At 41.8% G+C, this 19,390-nt stretch overlaps 1 protein-coding gene and 1 long non-coding RNA gene across 3 annotated transcripts in view; both read left to right on the top strand.

Annotated features, from left to right (window-relative positions):
- olgc3 (membrane guanylyl cyclase) overlaps positions 1–19,390 on the top strand; it is a 138,411-nt gene that overhangs the window by 225 nt on the left and 118,796 nt on the right. For both annotated transcript variants that reach the window (XM_078930220.1, XM_078930219.1), the window contains exon 2: positions 514–592. In XM_078930220.1, the coding sequence (XP_078786346.1) occupies positions 569–592 (24 nt within the window). In that variant the 5' untranslated portion in view covers positions 514–568. The remainder of the gene's footprint in view (positions 1–513; positions 593–19,390) is intronic.
- LOC105357328 (uncharacterized) lies at positions 14,190–18,006 on the top strand. The gene is made up of 6 exons (XR_002872130.2): positions 14,190–14,323; positions 14,447–14,555; positions 15,771–15,838; positions 15,917–15,996; positions 17,427–17,525; positions 17,650–18,006. It is a non-coding gene; the product is annotated as an uncharacterized LOC105357328 (long non-coding RNA).

The following is a 19,390-nucleotide window of genomic DNA, read 5'->3' as shown; positions in this document are numbered from 1 at the left end:
TTTTTTTATAATTTGGAAAATTGTTTTTTCTTTCTGGTTCTGGTTGGGGCCATGGGAATGAAGGAGGTTCGAGTTAGGAAAGAGAAAAGGAGATAAAGTGCCAGAGAGGGAAAAAAGGAAAGACAAAGTAAAAGGATAGGAAAGTAAAATTTAGGGGGGGGTCTATTGAAAAAAAAACAATACGGGGTAAGAACATAAGAAAAAGAATGATCAAGTAAGGAGGAAAGAAAAGAAAAAGAGAAGTGCATTTAGGAAGAAAGAGATGTGGAGAAAAGTATAGGGTTGTAATAGACTCGTGTGGAAAGAAAAAAAGGAACAGATAAAGGCGAATGAGAGGACAGAAAAATAAAGAGGAGGCATTTAGAGGCTGGACTCCATGAGGAAGACGCTGAGCTGCTCTACGTCTCCCTCTGCTGGACAAAAAAAGTCATTGTTGGAGATCAATCATACCAATTCCTGTCATTCAGTCCACTGGCATGTCAAGTGTCTGATTTATCAACTACTTCCTTTCAGAGGTTGACCATCTGGGATTGGTTTGAGCCATATTAACCCCATCTGCATCCCATCCATGAGAGGTGAAGCGCTGATTCAGGTAAGCGTCTGTGTTCTTCTTTTTGGTGTAGTGCTGTGTAATCTCACAAGCAGTTTGCTATGGGTTAAGATAGGGGATTAAATCAGAGATGATCCTTCAAAATGTTGGTTTTGCTGGAGTCCAGGTCAGGAGTGGAGTGCTGGAGGCTGACAGTGATTCCTTTAGATGGTGTGTGTTTTAAGTGTGTAGGTGAGTGTGTTGAAGTGAATTTGTGTTTTGATTATCTGTTTCTCTAAATGCAGAGGTAATGGCAATACTTTGGACAGACAGGCAGGCAGCAGTGTTTCTTTTGTGCCACTCTTTGGAGGACAGCAGAAAAAAAGCTTGCACTGTGACAGCAGCAGGGAATCCTAACTTTCTGGGCAGATGTGCGGTGAAAGGTGTAGCAGAAGCTGTCTAGAATGCTAATTCCCTAAATATAAAGTTAACAGCTTTCCCAAAAACTGTATTTACAGTCACGTGCCAAACATTTTTTAAAAGCTGCAACAAAAATGTAAAATAAATGACCTTCTACGCAGATGAATGCAGGATGTTAAAATCAAGGTCTCATGAAACAACTTTGACATAGCGGTGTATCGACACACTGCCTCGTGCTTTGTAGCTTTGCTTGCATGGTTTATTAGCTTCGCTTAGCGAGTCTGGTGATGGAGGCGGGAAAAGAATGAACTACATTTCATTCGGTGTTGTTTGCTGCAGAAAACCCTTTCCCCCCCTTTTTGTGTGTTAGGTGTTAGAGGAAATTGATTTTTGTGCAATGACTATCTTGGTACACCAGTCTAGAGGTCATCCTCTCTCCTCCTATCTAAATATCCAAATCTGGGAGAGAGAATAAATGCATGCACTGGAAAAAGATTAACGTCCCGACTTTTTAGATTTTATGCGATATTTTATTTTTATTTTATTTTTTTATTTAATTTTTTTACCTAAATAAATTGTATTTAGGGTACAATGAGGGGTTTGACGCAAGATTTAGGGTTAGGAAATTGAAGGGGTAGGGGGTGTAGGGGTTAAAGTATCAGACCAGATAAATGTGAATTTGAATTTGGAGATTAAGGATCCTTTTGACTGAGCCCTTTTGGATATGTGGTTTCCAGTCTTGTGATCCAAATCCTTTCAGCTCTGCGTCTCTGAGCTGTTGTCCATCTGGGGTTAATCTCAATAACTGACGCACTTACAGAATCCCAACCATGGGATACAAAGAGTGAGACTAAATGTGTGTGGGTGTTTTTGTGTTTGAGTATGTTATATATTAGACTGACACCAGGGGCCTGTTTCAGAAAGGAGGTTAAGTGTAAACTCTGAGTGCATTAACCCTGAAATCAGGGAAACCCTGGGTTTTCCGTTTCAGAATGGGAGGTTTGTTAAACCAGAGAAAGCAGAGTAAGTCAAACCCGTTTCTGAAAGAGAGGTAACTTATACTCGGAGTCAGTGTCCATGGTTACTTACGCTGTGAACCTAACCTGGTCGGGAGCAGGTTTTATTCTCTAAACTCAAAGTTTCTGCCGGTCCCCTCCCCTTTTTAAAGACGAAGCGGTATTTTTCGCTTTAACCTTCATTGCCCACATTTCCGTCACACAGAGACAAGTGACAAGAATGGCTTGTCCTTTTTTGGAGGACCCAATAGACAAATATTGTCAACAAAGCCTACATCCATGACATGCTCAAATTTGACCTGATTGAATTATGTTTTTATACTTCATTTTTAGCTGCTGCCATGTTCTTTTAATTCCTGCAGGATTGCATCTACATGGAAATGAAATCAGGGACATTGAATTAGATTAATGTAACAATTAGTTTTAGGAAACAATTTGCTAGTACTGCTTACTTTCTTAATCCCATATAAACCTATACCACTTGATCAATACAAGGGTAGTGTTGCAGCGTGTGTGTGCTGAGCGGGGTGCGAGTGCAGGTGCAGATGGGGGGGGTGTGAGCACGGAGCGGAGGTGTGTGCGTGGTATATTTTGTGTGTTCGGAGGACGGAGCACTTAGTTAAATAAAGAGAAGGTGTCATTCCCAGAATAACTGTTTTGGAGTCATTCTTAATCCGCTCTGGAGGTTGAGGGTTTCCGACGGGAAGTGAACCCCGAAGGAGAATTCCCTTCGGCCCTGAAGGAAATCTCCCCTGCGCTTCTGACCACGGTCGGTCGGAAAGACGAGAGAAAAGAAAGGAGAAGTCTTCGCGCAGCGAAAGGTTCAACGGTAGACAAAAGTTCACTTTTAAAATCACAATTGCATGTATTAATATTAAACTGACCAACGTTTGCAAGAGGGGAAGGTTAACAAAAAAGTCCTCTAAACATTACCGACGTTAAATGCATTTTCCCCCAGATTGGTTCTGTACACTATGCAGCATTTCATGCATTTACACCAGGAATAACACTTCAAAAGTACACCTAAATATCACCATTTTTTATTTCACACCTTACGCTATTTAAAAAGTTATTACAGCCAATATTTTATAACAATGATTTAAAAGCAAACCTACGCATTAACTTGAGCAGCTATGTTTTCCACGCTAACTGTCTCTGTTTTGCAGATGCAGCGGTGTTGCTTTTCTTCCGGAATATGTGCTCATATTCACTGTAACTCTGCAGCAGCACGTCAAGTTCAGCTGGAGAAAAATATGCAGACCTCTTTTTTTCCACGGTTGCCATGGTGACTCGTGATATCTGCGCTCCATTGATAATGTCTTCTTATAGTCGCGGTGCGCACGCTCACCTCCCAATCAGTCCACTCAGAGTTGATTGATCTAACTCGGATCAGCTTCTCTGAAACAGAAAACTCAGAGTTGTTAATCTCCCGATTGACCAACTCAGAGTTCAAGTTCAACCTCAGAGTTGGTTGAACCTCCTTTCTGAAACAGGCCCCAGGCGACCGAGGCCCTGTACAGGCTCTTGGTAAATGCATTGAGGAAATTAATGACTGGATGTGCCATAATTTACTTCAGCTAAATAAAAACAAAACTGATGTTATTGTCTTTGGGGCTACAGAAAAAAGGTTGGACGTCATTATAGAGCTTCAATCCATTCAACTAAAAACTACCAACCAGGCCAAAAACTTGGGTGTATTGATAGACACAGACCTAAATTTTGATAAACACATCAAGGCAGTTACAAAATCAGCCTATTATCATCTCTAAATTATCTCAAGGATTAAAGATCTGATGTCTAAGCAGGACCTGGAGAAACTAGTGCATGCTTTCATCTTTAGTCGACTTGATTACTGTAACAGTGTGTTTACAGGACTACCAAAAAAATCCATCAGGAAATTGCAGCTTATTCAGAACTCTGCTGCCCGGGTTTTCACAGGGACCAGGAAAGTGGACCACATTAGTCCAGTTCTGAGGTCTTTGCACTGGCTACCTGTCTGTCAGAGGATAGACTTTAAAGTTCTGCTACTGGTTTATTATGCTTTGAATGGTTTAGCACCAAAATACATGGCTGACCTCCTGACCCAGTATGTACCAGCCAGACCTCTCCGCTCTTCTGGATCCGGTCTTTTATCAGTCCCTAGAGCCAGAACTAAGCATGGAGCACTGCGCGAAAAGAGCCAGAATCCTTAATATCTGTTTTGGATACTTTCTTAAATATCTAAAGAATCTGGACCATTTCTAATGCATATCCAGACATGCAGCATATCTGAATATATCCGGGCAGAAGATAGTGGTTGTGTCTTATTTTGGCCATATCCAAGTTCCAAATATGACCTGAGGTCAAATCTGGAAATATCTGGAGTAAAGATACTGAAGAAGGTAAATATCCTGTAGTATCTGTAGTGTATACTTATCTAAGTGTTGTGGCATTACTGGTGCATATCCTCCGTAGTTACCATTGCCGCTGTAGGTACCATAACCATTCGGCCTGGAACTTCCGTTCGGGGTCCTTCGACTAGCGCTGACGTCACATTATGTGATTGGCTGTGTGTTGGTCTGATGACGTGTCAGACAGTAATTGGACTGGACAATTTACGATACTATCTATCTATTTACCAAGGCTGTGTCCCACCAAGGTGGGGTAGCCTAGACAGGGCACACAATTTTAACTCCCTCCTTCTCTTCCCCAAACCCTCCTCCTTCAGTGTGTGTGTGTGTGTGTGCGTTGGTGTGTGTGTGTGTGAGAGACTGGTCTAAGGCCTGGTCTAAGCCACACCACACTGCACCAGGGTCAGCTGCACACTCCAGTGTGGGCACCTCCACAGCAGGGCCTCAGCCAAGGCTGGTTTCGCCTTGCCGCTTCATCCCAAGACCAGGGGCCTCATTTATAAAACTTTGCGTAGGATTTGCGTCAGAAGTGGCGTACGGATGAAACATAGGACGTGCGTACGCACAGAAATATTCGGAGTTATAAAACCGTGCGCACGCACATCCTATGGATCTTTCCCTTAATAAATCACAACCAATTCTAAATGCAGCGCAGCTTTTGCGGCCTCATCACACGCCCATAGTTGCCCATAAATAGTCCGTGAAACGCCCACAAATGAATATTCATTGATTGGTAAACCATGGCAAACACAGAGAGAAAATCAAAAAAACGTAACTTCACTCAATGTGAAGTAGAAGTTATCGTTGGCGAGGTGGAAAAGAGGAGGAAAGTGTTGTTTGGAGGGCACAGTGTGGGCATTACTAACGCCAAAAAGGCACGTGAGCGGCAAACGGTGGCAGACGCCGTAAATGCTCTAGCCTCACAACCTCGGACCGTGGCCGAAATAAAAAAGAAATGGTCATCAAAGTCAAAGCAAAAAAACGTCTAGCGCTGTACCCCCCCCCCCCCCCCCCACACACACACACCCGTGGCAGACACGGGTGTGTGTGTGTGGGGGGGGGGGGACACCGGAGCTGACCCCTCCTGATGAGAGACAAGCGGCAATAATTGGGGAATCCCTTTTAAGTGGAGTGGTGACTGAGGCGCAGGGGGACACCGACGCGCCAGATGCACGGGGTGACACCCCCCCAAAAGCCCGCAGAGGAAGTCGGAACCGGCTCATAAGCCACTCGTCCTCGTTTGCGAACAAGTCTTCTTGCTGTCTAAAGATGCGTTCACTCTGAATTCTTCCATTTGCCACATCTTCTAAAAATCTTCCAGATCAGCCATTGTGCGTCATTACGCATTGTGATGGAGCATTTTATTTCCCTCCATTTAATTACATCTGACAAGCTACAGATGTCGGTAATAATCCACGTGGAAATGGGAAATTGATCAGCAAATGTAATTTCTTGTTGCTTTCTGAATGGTTGAGACATACGCCATACATTGTTTTATCAAAAATAAAACAAACTAAAGGCATATGCATGAATACCATAATTCTGTAGCTTATGAGGAAATGTTTTACTATGAAAACAACTTTCCCCAGTGGAGAATTAATGCATCTCTCTCTATCTATCCATCTGTCTGTCTGTCTGCACCTATATCTGCTCCTCCAGATGGACACACTAACGAGAATATCAGTTTTGTACATTATTTCGTTCTGTTAACTATATTATTTATGAGGATGAATTGCACAACATGCCAATATTGCAGAACATATTTCACTTTTTTCCAAATAAGTGTTCATTTGAATTTCTGTTGTAATTTTCGTTTGATTTTTTTGTTTGTTTCACTGCTGATCGATCAAACGGGTGTTTGTGTAGCTGTTAATTGTCAGACTTGCTTTGTGAAGTCTTCATGTTATTTCTGAGAGGCAGGATTGTCATTTTCACTTTCACGTGTTTCTTCCATCTGCCGACGGCGTCGCCGTTTCTCATTTCACCCGTTTTTGTGCGTACGCCTGGGTCAGAGCGTGGAGGACCGCACATTTTCCCCTCAAGTTTGCTTTTTATAAATCTCAACTATTGCGTAGAGAGTGGCGTACGCCTTCTTTTGTGCGTACGCAACGGTTATAAATGAGGCCCCAGACCTCTACCACACCCCTCCATTCATCCATACACAAACTCTCTCCACCCATCCCTGTCCTGAGCAGCCTCTCTCCCCTGCACCACAGTCATCCCTCTTGCATTCAGCGCTCTCCTTACCCCCTCTCTCCATCCCATTCGCGGTCTTCCTCTCATTCTCACTCCACTCACATCAGATTCATGTACCTTTTTCTCCAAACGCTCCCTTTCCATTCTTTCAACATGCCCAAACCATCCCAGTGCCTTTTGCTCTGCTCTATGAGCCAACTCTCGCATCAGACCAGTTCTCTCTCGGATAACTTCATTTCTTACACGATCCATACGCGTCACACCACACATACTCCTCAAACATCTCATCTCAACTACATTCAGCTTCCTCTTTTCCGCCGCTTTTAGACTCCATGTTTCAGCCCCATATAACGCTGCAGGCACCACCACACCCTCATACAATCTCCTTTTTGCATCCTTTCCTAGTGACCTACATTCAAACACTCTCTTCCTTCCCTCCCATATCTTTCGTACTTCATTCATTCTAAACTCTACCTCTCCCCCTATTCCACCATCCACACAGACACACGACCCCAAATACTGAAAACACTCTACCTCCTCCAACAACTCCCCATTTAATGCCACATTCAATCTACGTTCACCCTTTAACCTCGTACACCTCATCACCTTACTCTTTTCCACATTCACCAATTTACGATACTACCATAGAAGAAAATATTATGACGTCTGTTGTAAACGAACAGAGCTGCGATATAGTATTCGAAAGGTGCCTTTATTATTGTTATGATTATTATTGAATTCATGTTCTCTTATAGTTTTTTTAATCCGTGCACCCATTGCTTTATTATTGACAGAACGGACCCGGAAGGGCAACATTTAGCCGTGCTGACAAAAATTTCAGCCACGGCTGAACTTAAACTGGAGTAACGAGCGGATTGTGACAACATGTCTTTATAAAAATGACAAAGAATATTGTCAGACACAATTTATGGGGGAAAACTCCTTTAGGTTACAAAAGGTAACGTGAAATGAAAATACGTAGAGCCCAAGCAGATGTCAACGCTACGTAGTTTGTCCAAGTGGGGTTACCGTAGTGTGACGTTATACTCAGTCGAAAGGACCCCGAACGGAAGTTCCAGGCTGAAAGGTTATGGTACCTACACCGTATTTTGTGATTTGTGCAAAGGCGATACTGCATTAGGACATGTATTGTCTCTGGATATTATATGTATCGCTTGTTTGATAAGTGCCTTGCCTAGCAATTTATGTGCACAAGATACTTCAAAAGCACATGTATTTTTTCCTGACATATATTGTTCATGACAAATTTGAATTACACATCTGATCTGTTAAGCTGAGTTTGCTCTGCACGTATATTTTCCCACAAATGTTTAAAAACAGGTGTGAAAAGTATTGACAAGTCAACCCAAGTTTGATTAAGATATACAGTAATATCCTCATTGCTTCATCAAAGGTAATTAATACAATGGCACTTCGGGCATACAACAAATTTTGTCATTTTCAACAGCCAATTTCTTCCTAAGCATGTATCAAGTGGCAGGAAAGTCTTTTGTGATGTTTTGTAAAACAGTATCTCATATTATACAAATAAAAAAAACCATAAGAAACCTTTTAAAAAACTTTAGGATTGTTTTTGGTAAGAAATCAATGATAACTGCTGCTCTGTTTAGTGTTTTCAGGGAGTGGGTGAAGAAAGTTTATTTTTTTTAACTTTATTGTTCAAAATGTAGGTACAGCCAGGAGAGTAAACATATTACATGCATTTTACACAAAAACATTCAGGTTTCCACAACTTTCATACAAACATACAGCTTTCTTAAGGCTTTCAGAGATTTAACTGAGATACATTTCAATTTGTTTGATTAACACGGAGGGGGGGGGGGGGGATAGAAGATGAATAAAATGAGCATTTATGAATATACAATTTGCCAAATATAATAATAACATTATTAGTTTTTATTTGAGTCCAAGTTTTATTATAAAACCCAAATATTAAATATTCAAATTTCAGAGTGGAGTTGGGGTGAATATGATTTCTGATAAATTGTAAACACTTCTTCCAAAAAAATTCTAATTTCAGTACAATTCCAAAAAAGATGGTTAATTGCTTTTGGATGTTCTTTGCAAAAGGGACAAATCAATTTTTGAATGTATCTTAGCATGAATTGATTAGTGGGGTAAATTTTGTGAATGATTTTAAAAGAAACTTCTTTCATTTTTTATTTTATTTATCATAGATTTTTGGGTCACACTCCAGCCCTTTCTCCAAATGCTGCCGGGAACAAAACGTCTTCAGTAGTTTCGAAGCCGCAAAATAACACGAGGAGAACGAACGGCCATGGCGTCTTACCCGAGCTCCAGTAAAGTGAAATTTGATTGGTCACGTTCTGCAACGTGACCAATCAGCTGTCGAGTTACAGCGCTCCGCGCCGCCATGACGCAGTCTGTTTGAAAACAATGGCGGCACGGAGCGTTAGGTCCGTAGATGAAGACGGAAAAAAAAAGAATAAAAGTTGACCATAACGTCAGAGGATATGCGGAAGTTCATTTCGCCGAAAAAGAGCAGGAGGGCTGATGGCTAAATCGAAGATGGACGCTAAGGCGGTGACGGGTAGGCACAGCTGTGTTGTGACTGGGAAGGAGTGGGGAGATGACGGGGGATGTGAAAGTGAGGATAGTATGGAGATGAGCTTTGGGATTGAAACAGGAAGGGAAAAGAGAGGAAATAGTTTTGATGGAGCTGATCCTAAAAAACAAAGACGAGTGATGTCAACTGACAGTGATGAAGAAGGAAGGGATGGCTATAAAGTCATTTTGAGATTTTCTGAAGGACAAGGGTTAAGTACTTTGAGCCCGATAAAATTGACGACTATCTTGAAGAATCAAGTGGGGGACATTAAAGTTGCTAAAGTCCTGAGAGATGGGAACCTGTTGATTGTTTGTAGAAGTGAGGAGCAGAGGGACAGGGCCTGTAAAATGAGAGAAGTGGGGAAACATAAAATTGTTAGTATGAGCAAGGTAGGATTGGGAGGTCAGGGGCGGAGGGGAGTGATTTGGGGCATACCTGTGGAAATGTCTATTACGGAATTTAAAGCTAACCTACGAGGGGCAGAAATAAGAGAAGCAAGGAGATTAAGTGTTTTTCGGGATGGTGTGAGGAGGGAATCTGAGGGAATATTGTTGGAATTTATGGGAAGGAGCCTTCCGGACAGAGTGTCCCTGGGATACATGTCTTATACTGTGAGGGAATATGTTCCTAAACCCGTTAGATGTTTTCACTGCCAGAGATTTGGACACACTGCTGCTGTATGTAAAGGCAAGCAGAGGTGTCCTAGGTGTGGAGAAGATCATGGCTATGAGTCCTGTGGAAACAAGATGAAACCAAAGTGTTGTAACTGTGGGGGGGACCATAGTGCTGCATATGCAGGCTGTGAGGTTATGAGGAGAGAAGTCCATATTCAAAAAACCAGAGTACTACATAGAATCTCATATGCAGATGCAGTTAAAATGGTTGGTAAAAGTTCTGATAGACAGGCAGGAGTCATACACGAAGTGCCAAACAGTATACAGGACAGGAATGTTGAGGGGAGAGTTTTGATAGATTTGAAGAAACTGGTCACGTTTGTAGCTGGAGTTATAAATGCAACGATGGAAACTAAATCAAAAACAGAAAGAATACAAATCATTGTAAAAGCAGCAGCGAACCATTTGGACATCAATGAGTTGACATGGGAAGAGGTTCGGAATAACCTTAGTGCCCAGTCTAGTCAGGAGGTGGGAAGTGTGGGATAGTAAATGGTTCTTATACTTCAATGGAATGCAAGGAGCTTATTGGCAAATGGACAGGAATTGAAAAAGTGTATAGATGACCTGGATCAAAAACCAGATATTATATGTATTCAAGAGACGTGGTTAAGGCCAAATTTAGATTTTAGAATTTCCCAATATACGGGAATCCGGTGTGATAGAGCAGAGGGAGGTGGGGGTGGTTGTGCCACATTTATAAAAAATAATTTCAATTACAGGGTGATTAAGATAGGGACACAAGAAGAATTTATTGGCATTGAAATTTATATTGGTCTGGGGAGAATAAACGTTGTTAATTACTATAATCCATGCAAAAAGTTAGATCTCAGTCTTCTTAAATCAATTATTCATCTAGACAATGGGCATGTCATTGTTTGTGGGGATTTTAATGCACATAGCACATTGTGGGGGGGGAAGGTGACAGATGTTAATGGTGAGGTATTGGAGGATTTGATGGATGAATTACACTTGGTGTGTCTCAATGATGGGAGAGGAACAAGAACTGATGTTCGAACAGGGAATATGTCAGCACTAGATCTTACTTTTGTTTCAAACGTTTTGGCAGGGGGTAGTGAGTGGAATGTACACAACAGCACAATGGGGAGTGACCATTATCCTGTGTTCTCTAGGGTTGGTGGTGATAGAGAACCACCAAGTAATGGAAAGGAAGGAAGATGGCTTTTTCATAAAGCAAAATGGGGTGAATTTACTTTTATGTGTGATGAGGAATGTTCAAACATTAGTATGGAGAGTACGGCTGAAGAAATGGAAAAGAAAATTCGAAATTTAATAATTTCAGCGGCGCAAAAAACAATTCCGAGAAGTAAAGCAACTATGACGAGGAAAAATGTTCCATGGTGGACTGAAGACTGCAAGATAGCAGTTAAGAATAGGAATAAGGGTTTGAAACTCTTAAAACGGACACACACATATGAAAATCTGTTGAATTATAAGAGACTTTGTTCACAGGCAAGAAGGATTATTAAAAAGGAGAAAAGGGAGTACTGGAGGGCTTTTTGTGATAAAATTGGTCGAACAACTCCAGTTAATACGGTTTGGGGAATGATTAGAAAAATGAAGGGTATAAGGAGGGAGTTACAATATCCAGTATTGAAAATAGGTGATGACCTGGCGATATCGGATACGGATAAAGCAGAAATGTTGGCTAAAACTTTTGTGAGAAGTCAAAGTAATGAGAATTTGTCAGGGTATAGGAAAGGGAGGAGAGATGAAATTAGGGAACGGCACTACAAGGACTTTGATGATAACACTTATTTGACAACCATGGATGCTCCGTTTACCTGCTTTGAATTGGATTTAGCACTACATAAATCTAAAATTACATCACCCGGTAGGGATGGTATAAGTTATGTTATGTTAAAACATTTAGGTAGGAAAATGAAATTGAAATTATTGGACATGTATAATAGGGTCTGGAGTGAAGGTAAATTGCCGACCAATTGGAAAGAGGCGGTGGTTATTCCCATATTAAAACCTGGGAAAGATCCGAGCAGCCCAGAAAATTACAGGCCTATAGCACTCACATCACATGTTGGTAAAGTGATGGAAAGAATGATAAATGAGAGATTGCAGTATTACCTGGAAAGTAAAAATTTGCTGTCCCCATATCAGAATGGCTTTAGGAAAGGTCGAGGGACAATGGATCCTGTAATCTGTCTAGAAGCAGACGTTAGGAAAGCCCAAGTAAATAAAGAATATTTGGTGGCGGTATTCTTTGATATTGAAAAGGCTTATGATATGGTCTGGAAAGAGGGTTTATTGATAAAATTAGGTACGTTAGGACTTAATGGAAGAATCTATAATTGGATTAAGGGGTTTTTGTTTGATAGATATGTTCAAGTTAGGATAGGAAAGTCCTTTTCTAATAGGTACGTAGTGGATAATGGAACCCCACAAGGTAGTGTGATTAGCCCTGTGTTGTTTTCAATTATGATTAATGATATATTTAATTCAATTGGATGTGAATTTGGGAAAGCACTATTTGCAGATGATGGAGCCTTGTGGAAGAGGGGAAGAAATATTCATTATGTGGAGAGAAAAATACAAGACGCGATTACGGAGGTGGAAAACTGGTCTTATGACTGGGGATTCAAATTTTCAGTAACTAAAACAAAATGCATGGTTTTTACTAGGAAACGTGGAACTGTTTTGAACTTAAGGTTATATGGAGAAGCAATTGAGCAAGTACATAGTTTTAGGTACCTGGGTGTTATATTGGATACAAAATTGAAATGGAGAGAGAACATTGATAGTATAGTAGGGAGATGTAAGAAAGTCATAAATATAATGAGATGCTTGAAAGGTACTGGGTGGGGAGCTAGTGCACAGGCTTTAAAACAAATATATATTACAATGATTAGGTCAGTCACAGAGTATGGAATTATTGTTTACAATACAGCGTGCAAAACATTATTACATAAAATAGAAGTCATCCAAAATCAGGCTTTGAAAATATGCACTGGGGCTATGAGGTCAACTCCTGCTGTGTCATTACAAGTTGAAATGGGGGAGCTACCATTGAAACTAAGAATTAAACAGCTGATGCTTAACTATTGGGTGAAAATACAGGGTTGTGTAGATGTAGAGAACATGGTTAGGAGGGCTATTGATCCTTGTTGGGAAAGTGATAATGGGACAAATGAAAGTGCTGCTTGGAAATTAGCTAGGTTAGCGAGAAAAGCAAATATTCATGGCAAAACCCTAGTTAAGACGTTTTTGTACCCGACCACTCCTTTCTGGATTTTTCCAACTGCGCAAGTGGATTTGTATCTCCATAGAACAATGGAGGATAGAAAAGGGAAGGGAAACTGGGATGAGTTAACAGCAGACAGATTAGACACAGCCCACGCTTCATTTATACCCATATATACAGATGGATCTAAAGACCCAGCAACAATGCGAACTGGTTTTTCTTTCTGTATCCCTACATTGGACAAATCTGTTGGAGTTAAGACGTCAAAGGATCTTTCAGTTTTTACAGTTGAAATGTTGGCAATATCATATAGTTTACACTGGCTAGAACAGAACAGAATTGGGGATGGTATAATTTGTTCAGATTCATTGTCAGCTTTGATGTCTCTGAAGTCATACAATTCTGAGAGCAGATCAGATATTTTATATGAAATTTATGAGAGTTTGATCAGGTTGGCAAACTTGAAAATAAACATCAGATTCATGTGGGTACCAGCACATAGGGGGGTGGAGGGAAATGAAATGGCTGACTTCCTGGCAAAAAGGGCATTGAAACGGGGAATAGAGATGGAAATTCCATTAGATAGGACAGAATTTAGGGCAATTGTTAGGAGGCGTATTATGGAAGAATGGCAGACACAATGGGAAAGGGAGAGGAAAGGAAGACATCTATTTAGTATTCAGGACAGAGTAGGGAGAGGTATGAATGTCAGAGTAAACACCAGAGATAGCTGCATAATATCACGGTTGAGGATGGGACACACTGGTTTAAATAATACATTGCATTTGATAGGGAAACATCCAACTGGTTTGTGTGAGTGCGGGAGAGGGGAAGAGTCGGTGGAGCATGTGCTATGTCAGTGTGAACTGTATAGGGAGGAAAGACGACAACTGGAAAGTAGGGTACGGATGATAGAGGGTGAGCAAATGACTTTAAAGAAGCTTTTGGGAGGGGAGGAGAATTTCAATGGTGCGATTATAGGTTTTTTGAAAAGAACTAGGTTATTGAGGAGAATTTAGTTTATTATTATTATTATTATTTTTTTTTTTTTAAGTTACATTTGGTTAGGTAATCCCCACTCTGACCCACACTCCAACACAGTAGGTGGCGGTAATGCACCTTCACGTTAGTGCCTCCCGCCAATAAAATCACAAGAAGAAGAAGAAGAAAAGTTGACCATAGGAGACATGGACACCCTCTAGTAAGCGAGGCCGACCACGTCCTCACAGCGATAAGACCTCAGAGGATCCGGGAGTTGGCGGCAGTGACCCGACCGAGCCGATAAGTTCAGGTAAAACTTTTGATCTAAATGGGCATGTTTATATTCGGGGCTTGGAGGCTACGGGGTTATATTTAACCAATTCCGGGGCTATTTTAAATAGCAAAAATAAACCACATCCTTCCCTTTTGCCAGGAAAAGTTCATCTGAAGCGATTGAAACATAATCACAGAGGCTGGACGACGTGGAGAAAACCAAGAAGAAGATACAAGAACACCGGATACGACCCCCCCTCGAAGTTTCCGTATGTATCTTCAGTGTGTAAAAATATTTTGTGCTGAAAAAGTTCGCTTTTGTATAAAACTTCAAGTAACCCAGAAACATCATGTCATCACCTAACGGACAAACGTCGAGCAGCGACATTAACGCGGTAAACAGCAGAGGACGTGACCGGACAGATTAAATGAAGTGCGTGGAGGGGATGGGGGCTTGGGGGGTGGGATCCGCGGCACACGTCTGTGCAGAACCGGGGCCTGTGATCCGTATGGATCATGGATCATCCGCGCAGCCTAGTAGCTTCTCCTGGGATTCGGTGTCAGACTGTAAAACCTCATCACGCGCGGGACGTCATCACCGCAGACCCACACTTAAATTATTTATTTATTTATTTGAAGACACAGAGGACTCATATGGTGTGTGATTTGAACTATAAACATATTCATCTTTGCTAATTATTGTGTATTCTCGTGCGGTTATGGACAAATGTTGGAGACCCAGGGCACTATGTCAATGAGGTTTCTTTTAGGTTCTTCGGCGTCACTCCTCCCGATTCCCCCGCTGGAGCGGCAGACGTCGCCCCCCACCGCCGTGGGGCCTGTGTAGCGCGGGCAGCACCGAGACACGGGGGTCCACCGGCAGCTGCGCCCGAACCGGCTGCACAGGGTCCGAACGTCGGCTCCCCTCTCGCTAAGGGCGCCGGAGGAGGGAAAGGAGAGGCGAGGAGCCTGCGGGGCGAGGGTGGAGCGCAGGCGTCCCGATGTCTCTGCACTTCTGTCAAAAGTGGCAGGAAAATATACGTCTGTATGCGCAACGAGCTCCTCGTGGGAGCGTGAATTCAGCGCGGCAGGAAACATCGTCACCCCGTTAAGATCCTCACTGATGGCTGACACGGTTATCATGTTGGCGTTCCGGTCGCGTAACATGAAGACGGACGAATAAAAGCAGCAGCACGGTTCACTAAAGCAGCCAAACAGACAAACACGTGTTCACTTTTTTTTTGCACTTTAAAAAAGGTTGTTAATGTTTAGCCTATGTTGGACCTTTCCTGCGATGACTTTTCTCTTTCTGACCGTGGTCGGAAAACGTTGGCGGATCTTCCTTTGGGGTTATAAGCTACATGCGTTCTTGAGTTTGCCACTCGGCCGCTGGGGGGTTTTGTGTTGGGCAGGTGCCCGTATTCTAGAACATTGGCCAGAACAGCAATGTTACTGTATCCTCACAGACTTGTTCTTTCTTTCAGATTCTTGTCCATCACAAACACCAGAACCTCGGAGAGCAGCTCCAGTGGAAGGTCCGGGCAGATGACAAGTATGTTTCTTTCTCACTACTGTTTTAGGAAACTTGACAAGAACTCCAGTCAGTTATAAAATATTGTCTTTTTTTTAGCTTCAGAACACCGCACAATGAGGAGATGACGGCAGCAGTGAAAGATGTGGAACCAAATTGGAGTTTCCACCAAGTTAGAAGTAAGCACATGAAGTTGGATTTACACAACTCGCCATAAGTTAGAGATAATGTGAGAGACTCAATGTCAATAATCAGTGTTACTTTCTTTTCAGAGATTTTTTGAATAGGATTGCAATTGTATTGGTGTGATAGACAGCTCATTTAGGCTACGTTCACACTGCAGGCTGAAACGACCCAATTCCGAATTTTTTGCCCCTAAGCGGCCCAATTCCGATCTTTTCATGACAGTCTGAATGACACAGATCCGATCTTTTCAATTGCGACCCAGGCCCCGTGGGTTTGCCGTCCTGATTCCGAATTGTAGCCGTTCTTTTCAATTGCGACCGCCGTCTGACCGGCCAGGCGACTTGATTCCGAACTGTACGTCATCGACACGCAACAAACGTCATCATTTTGCGTTGAAGTAGGCGGGAACGAGAACGTAAACATCAACCATGGCGGACGATGCTGCTGAGATCAGTCAGTGGAAGGGAAGGGAGGTCACTGATTGGATTAATATTTGGGCTGATCGCTCTTTTCAGGCCAAACTCCAGGGCTGGGCGGTTTTTGAAAAAATTTCCAGATAAATGGCAGAGTGTGGTGTTGAACCTTTCCCGCAATAACTTTTTTTTCTTTCTCCCCTTTCCGACCCTGCTCAGAAGCGCGGGGGACCCGAGGCGATCCTCCTCCTCCTCCTCCCTGTTCTGATCCTTAGATTCTCCAGAACCGGTTAATAAAGAGTCCATAGCATTTATTCTGGGGGAAACCTTCTTCTATTACCGTCATCCGTCCTCCGTAACACACAACATGAATGCGCGCCCACACTGCCCCCCCCTATTCTCTATCGCGGCACGCGCTTGCACACACACACACACACACGCGGGGGCGCGGCCCCAACACAAACACATTCCTCTTCCACAACAGTGGGTACAGACGATCCCGACTCCATTGCCTTCTTAAAATGAGAAGATTGTAATTTTGCTGCTCCTTCGTGAAAATAAATGTAATATTACAAAAAGAGCTCCGCTTTTGACAACACTGTTGTTGACATCCATGTTAACGTTTGCTCCTCAAACAACGAGTGACGTCGTTCACCGTTGAGTATTCTTCTGGCTTCTGCGCATGCGGGTCTCGTTTGGGTCGTGTCACGGTCACACTGGAGATCACAAAAGTTCGGATTTACTTGGAAATGTGAACGGTCTAGCAAACAAATCTGATTTTTTCAAAAAATCGGAATTGAGCATTAAGCCCTGCAGTGTGAACGTAGCCTTTGTGTTTCCATGTCTTAAGACCAAACACTAAGTTGCAATAACGATATAGCATTGACAATGGATAATTAAGATAAGCCACTGTGACAGTCTGCATGGCACATTTTGAATATTCCACTTTGGAAACATGTTTGCAATATGTTGACCTCATCTTCTGTACATTTCATATTTCCATCGACTAGGAGCTTGTACTCGAGATATTGACAGTCTCAAGTGCAAAGAGAGAGAATGGAGATAGAAGCAAGGAGGAGGTCAAAAGGAGGACCAGTCAGCATGATCAGGTGAGTTGTCCTATTTGTGACCTTGTTTCATTTACTCAGGTCGTGCATGGTCCAGTTGAACTGCCTATGTGTGTGTATGTTTTTTCCTCTAATTAAAATATCTTCCTTTCCTGTTGGTCCCCAGCTCTTCAAAAAGAGGGTCAAAATTGCTTAGAAGATTCTCAATCAAGAGGATCTGTCATATATAAAAGGAGCCAATGCAAACTATGTCAGCGACGTAGAAAGTGACGAGGACAAACCATCTTATTATCAAGCCTCGCCAAAGTGGCGCTCCACCAGGCTAACCAGGGTGATGCTGAAATGCCATAAAGCCTGGGATGAAAACTGGAGGAGTGGAATTGAGCCAAAATTACACTCAGCTGGCTTTACTGAAGGAAACCCACCACCAGTCAAGAGCTGCTATCTGGCAGAAGAGAAAAAAAGGATGCATGTTTGTTTGTGGTTTTATTTATTTATTTTGTAATAAAATATTTTTGAGTAATACCGGTTTTCTGTTACCTTTTATTTCTTATATATTTTTGAGATGACTGGTATCTTGAAATATCCTGACTTACATCACTAGTATTTGTTCTTCAGATATGTCTGCTGGCCATATGTTCCAAATCCTAACTTCAGATATGACTAGTATACGGACATCAGATATCAACAGATATGACATGGATAGAATCTGGAAATTTCCTGACCTTGGATATCACTAGTAACGCATCTCATATCTGGAGAAAATCTCATCTCCAGATTTTATCACAATAAAAGTGTCCCATACTCGGAGTTGATATGCTCAGGACATGAACTTAGAAACAGTCATGTCCGGAGAGTATCCACCGTAGATATCACCAGATATGGGGTATTTCTGAGGATATCCAGACAAATATATCACCTGATTCTGGGGGCTTTTGCGCAGTGATGATTTTGATATTTTGAGAAATTCCCACCAGGCTGTTAAAGTGGCATTTATATTAATACTTTTGAAACAATCCTGTTTTTTAACTATTTGGCTAATAAATGGTAGCTGTGACAGGTTGATCTTTCCACATAACGCCTGTTCCAAGTCTAACCATGAGTTAGTTTCTGGATTATTTTTTAACCATTTTAAGATATATTGTAATCTATTTGCAAGAAAGTATTTGTGGAAGTTAGGTAATTCTAATCCTCCACAGCTTTTTGCAGATTTTAAAGTTTTTAGACTAATTCTTGCAGGTTTATGTTCCATAGAAAGCTTGATATGGATGAGTCTAATGTTTTGAACCATTTTAATGGCGGTTGTGTGGGAATCATTGAGAAGAGATAATTAACTTTGGGTAAGATTTTCATTTTAACCGTGGCTACCTTGCCCATAAGGGACAGAGGCAGGTTGGTCCAGCGTGTTAGATCGTCCTGTATGCTTTTCAGTAATGGGGTGTGGTTTAGCTGCACCGGTTCTGATAGTTTGGGGGAAAAATTGATACCTAGATATTTGATATTTCCTGATTTAACTGGAATTGTGAGTCTTTGTTCCATATTCCTGTTGAGTGGTAATAAAACAGACTTATTCCAATTAATGGAATAGTCTGATATGGAGGAGAATTCATTCATGATCATTACTGTTTCATTTACAGAATGTAAATTCCTTAAAAACAGTAATATGTCATCCGCATAAAGACTAATTTTATGATGGCTGTGTTTGGTTTTTATTCCTATAATGCTCTCATTCTCTTATTGCTGCAGCTAAAGGCTCAATGAATATAGCAAAAAGAGAAGGAGAGAGTGGGCAACCCTGTCTGGTTCCTCTTCCAAGAAAAAACCTGTTTGAAGTCTGTTTATTAGTTCTAACTGATGCATTAGGTTGTGATATAATATTTTGATCCAATTGATGAATGATTCTCCAA

Source organism: Oryzias latipes, chromosome 2 (genome assembly GCF_053564925.1).
Source record: "Oryzias latipes strain Hd-rR chromosome 2, Olatipes_Hd-rR_3.1".
NCBI classification, from domain to species: domain Eukaryota; kingdom Metazoa; phylum Chordata; class Actinopteri; order Beloniformes; family Adrianichthyidae; genus Oryzias; species Oryzias latipes.
The sequence above is the reverse complement of the archived record's forward strand: the minus strand, read 5'-3'. Positions and strand labels throughout refer to the sequence as shown.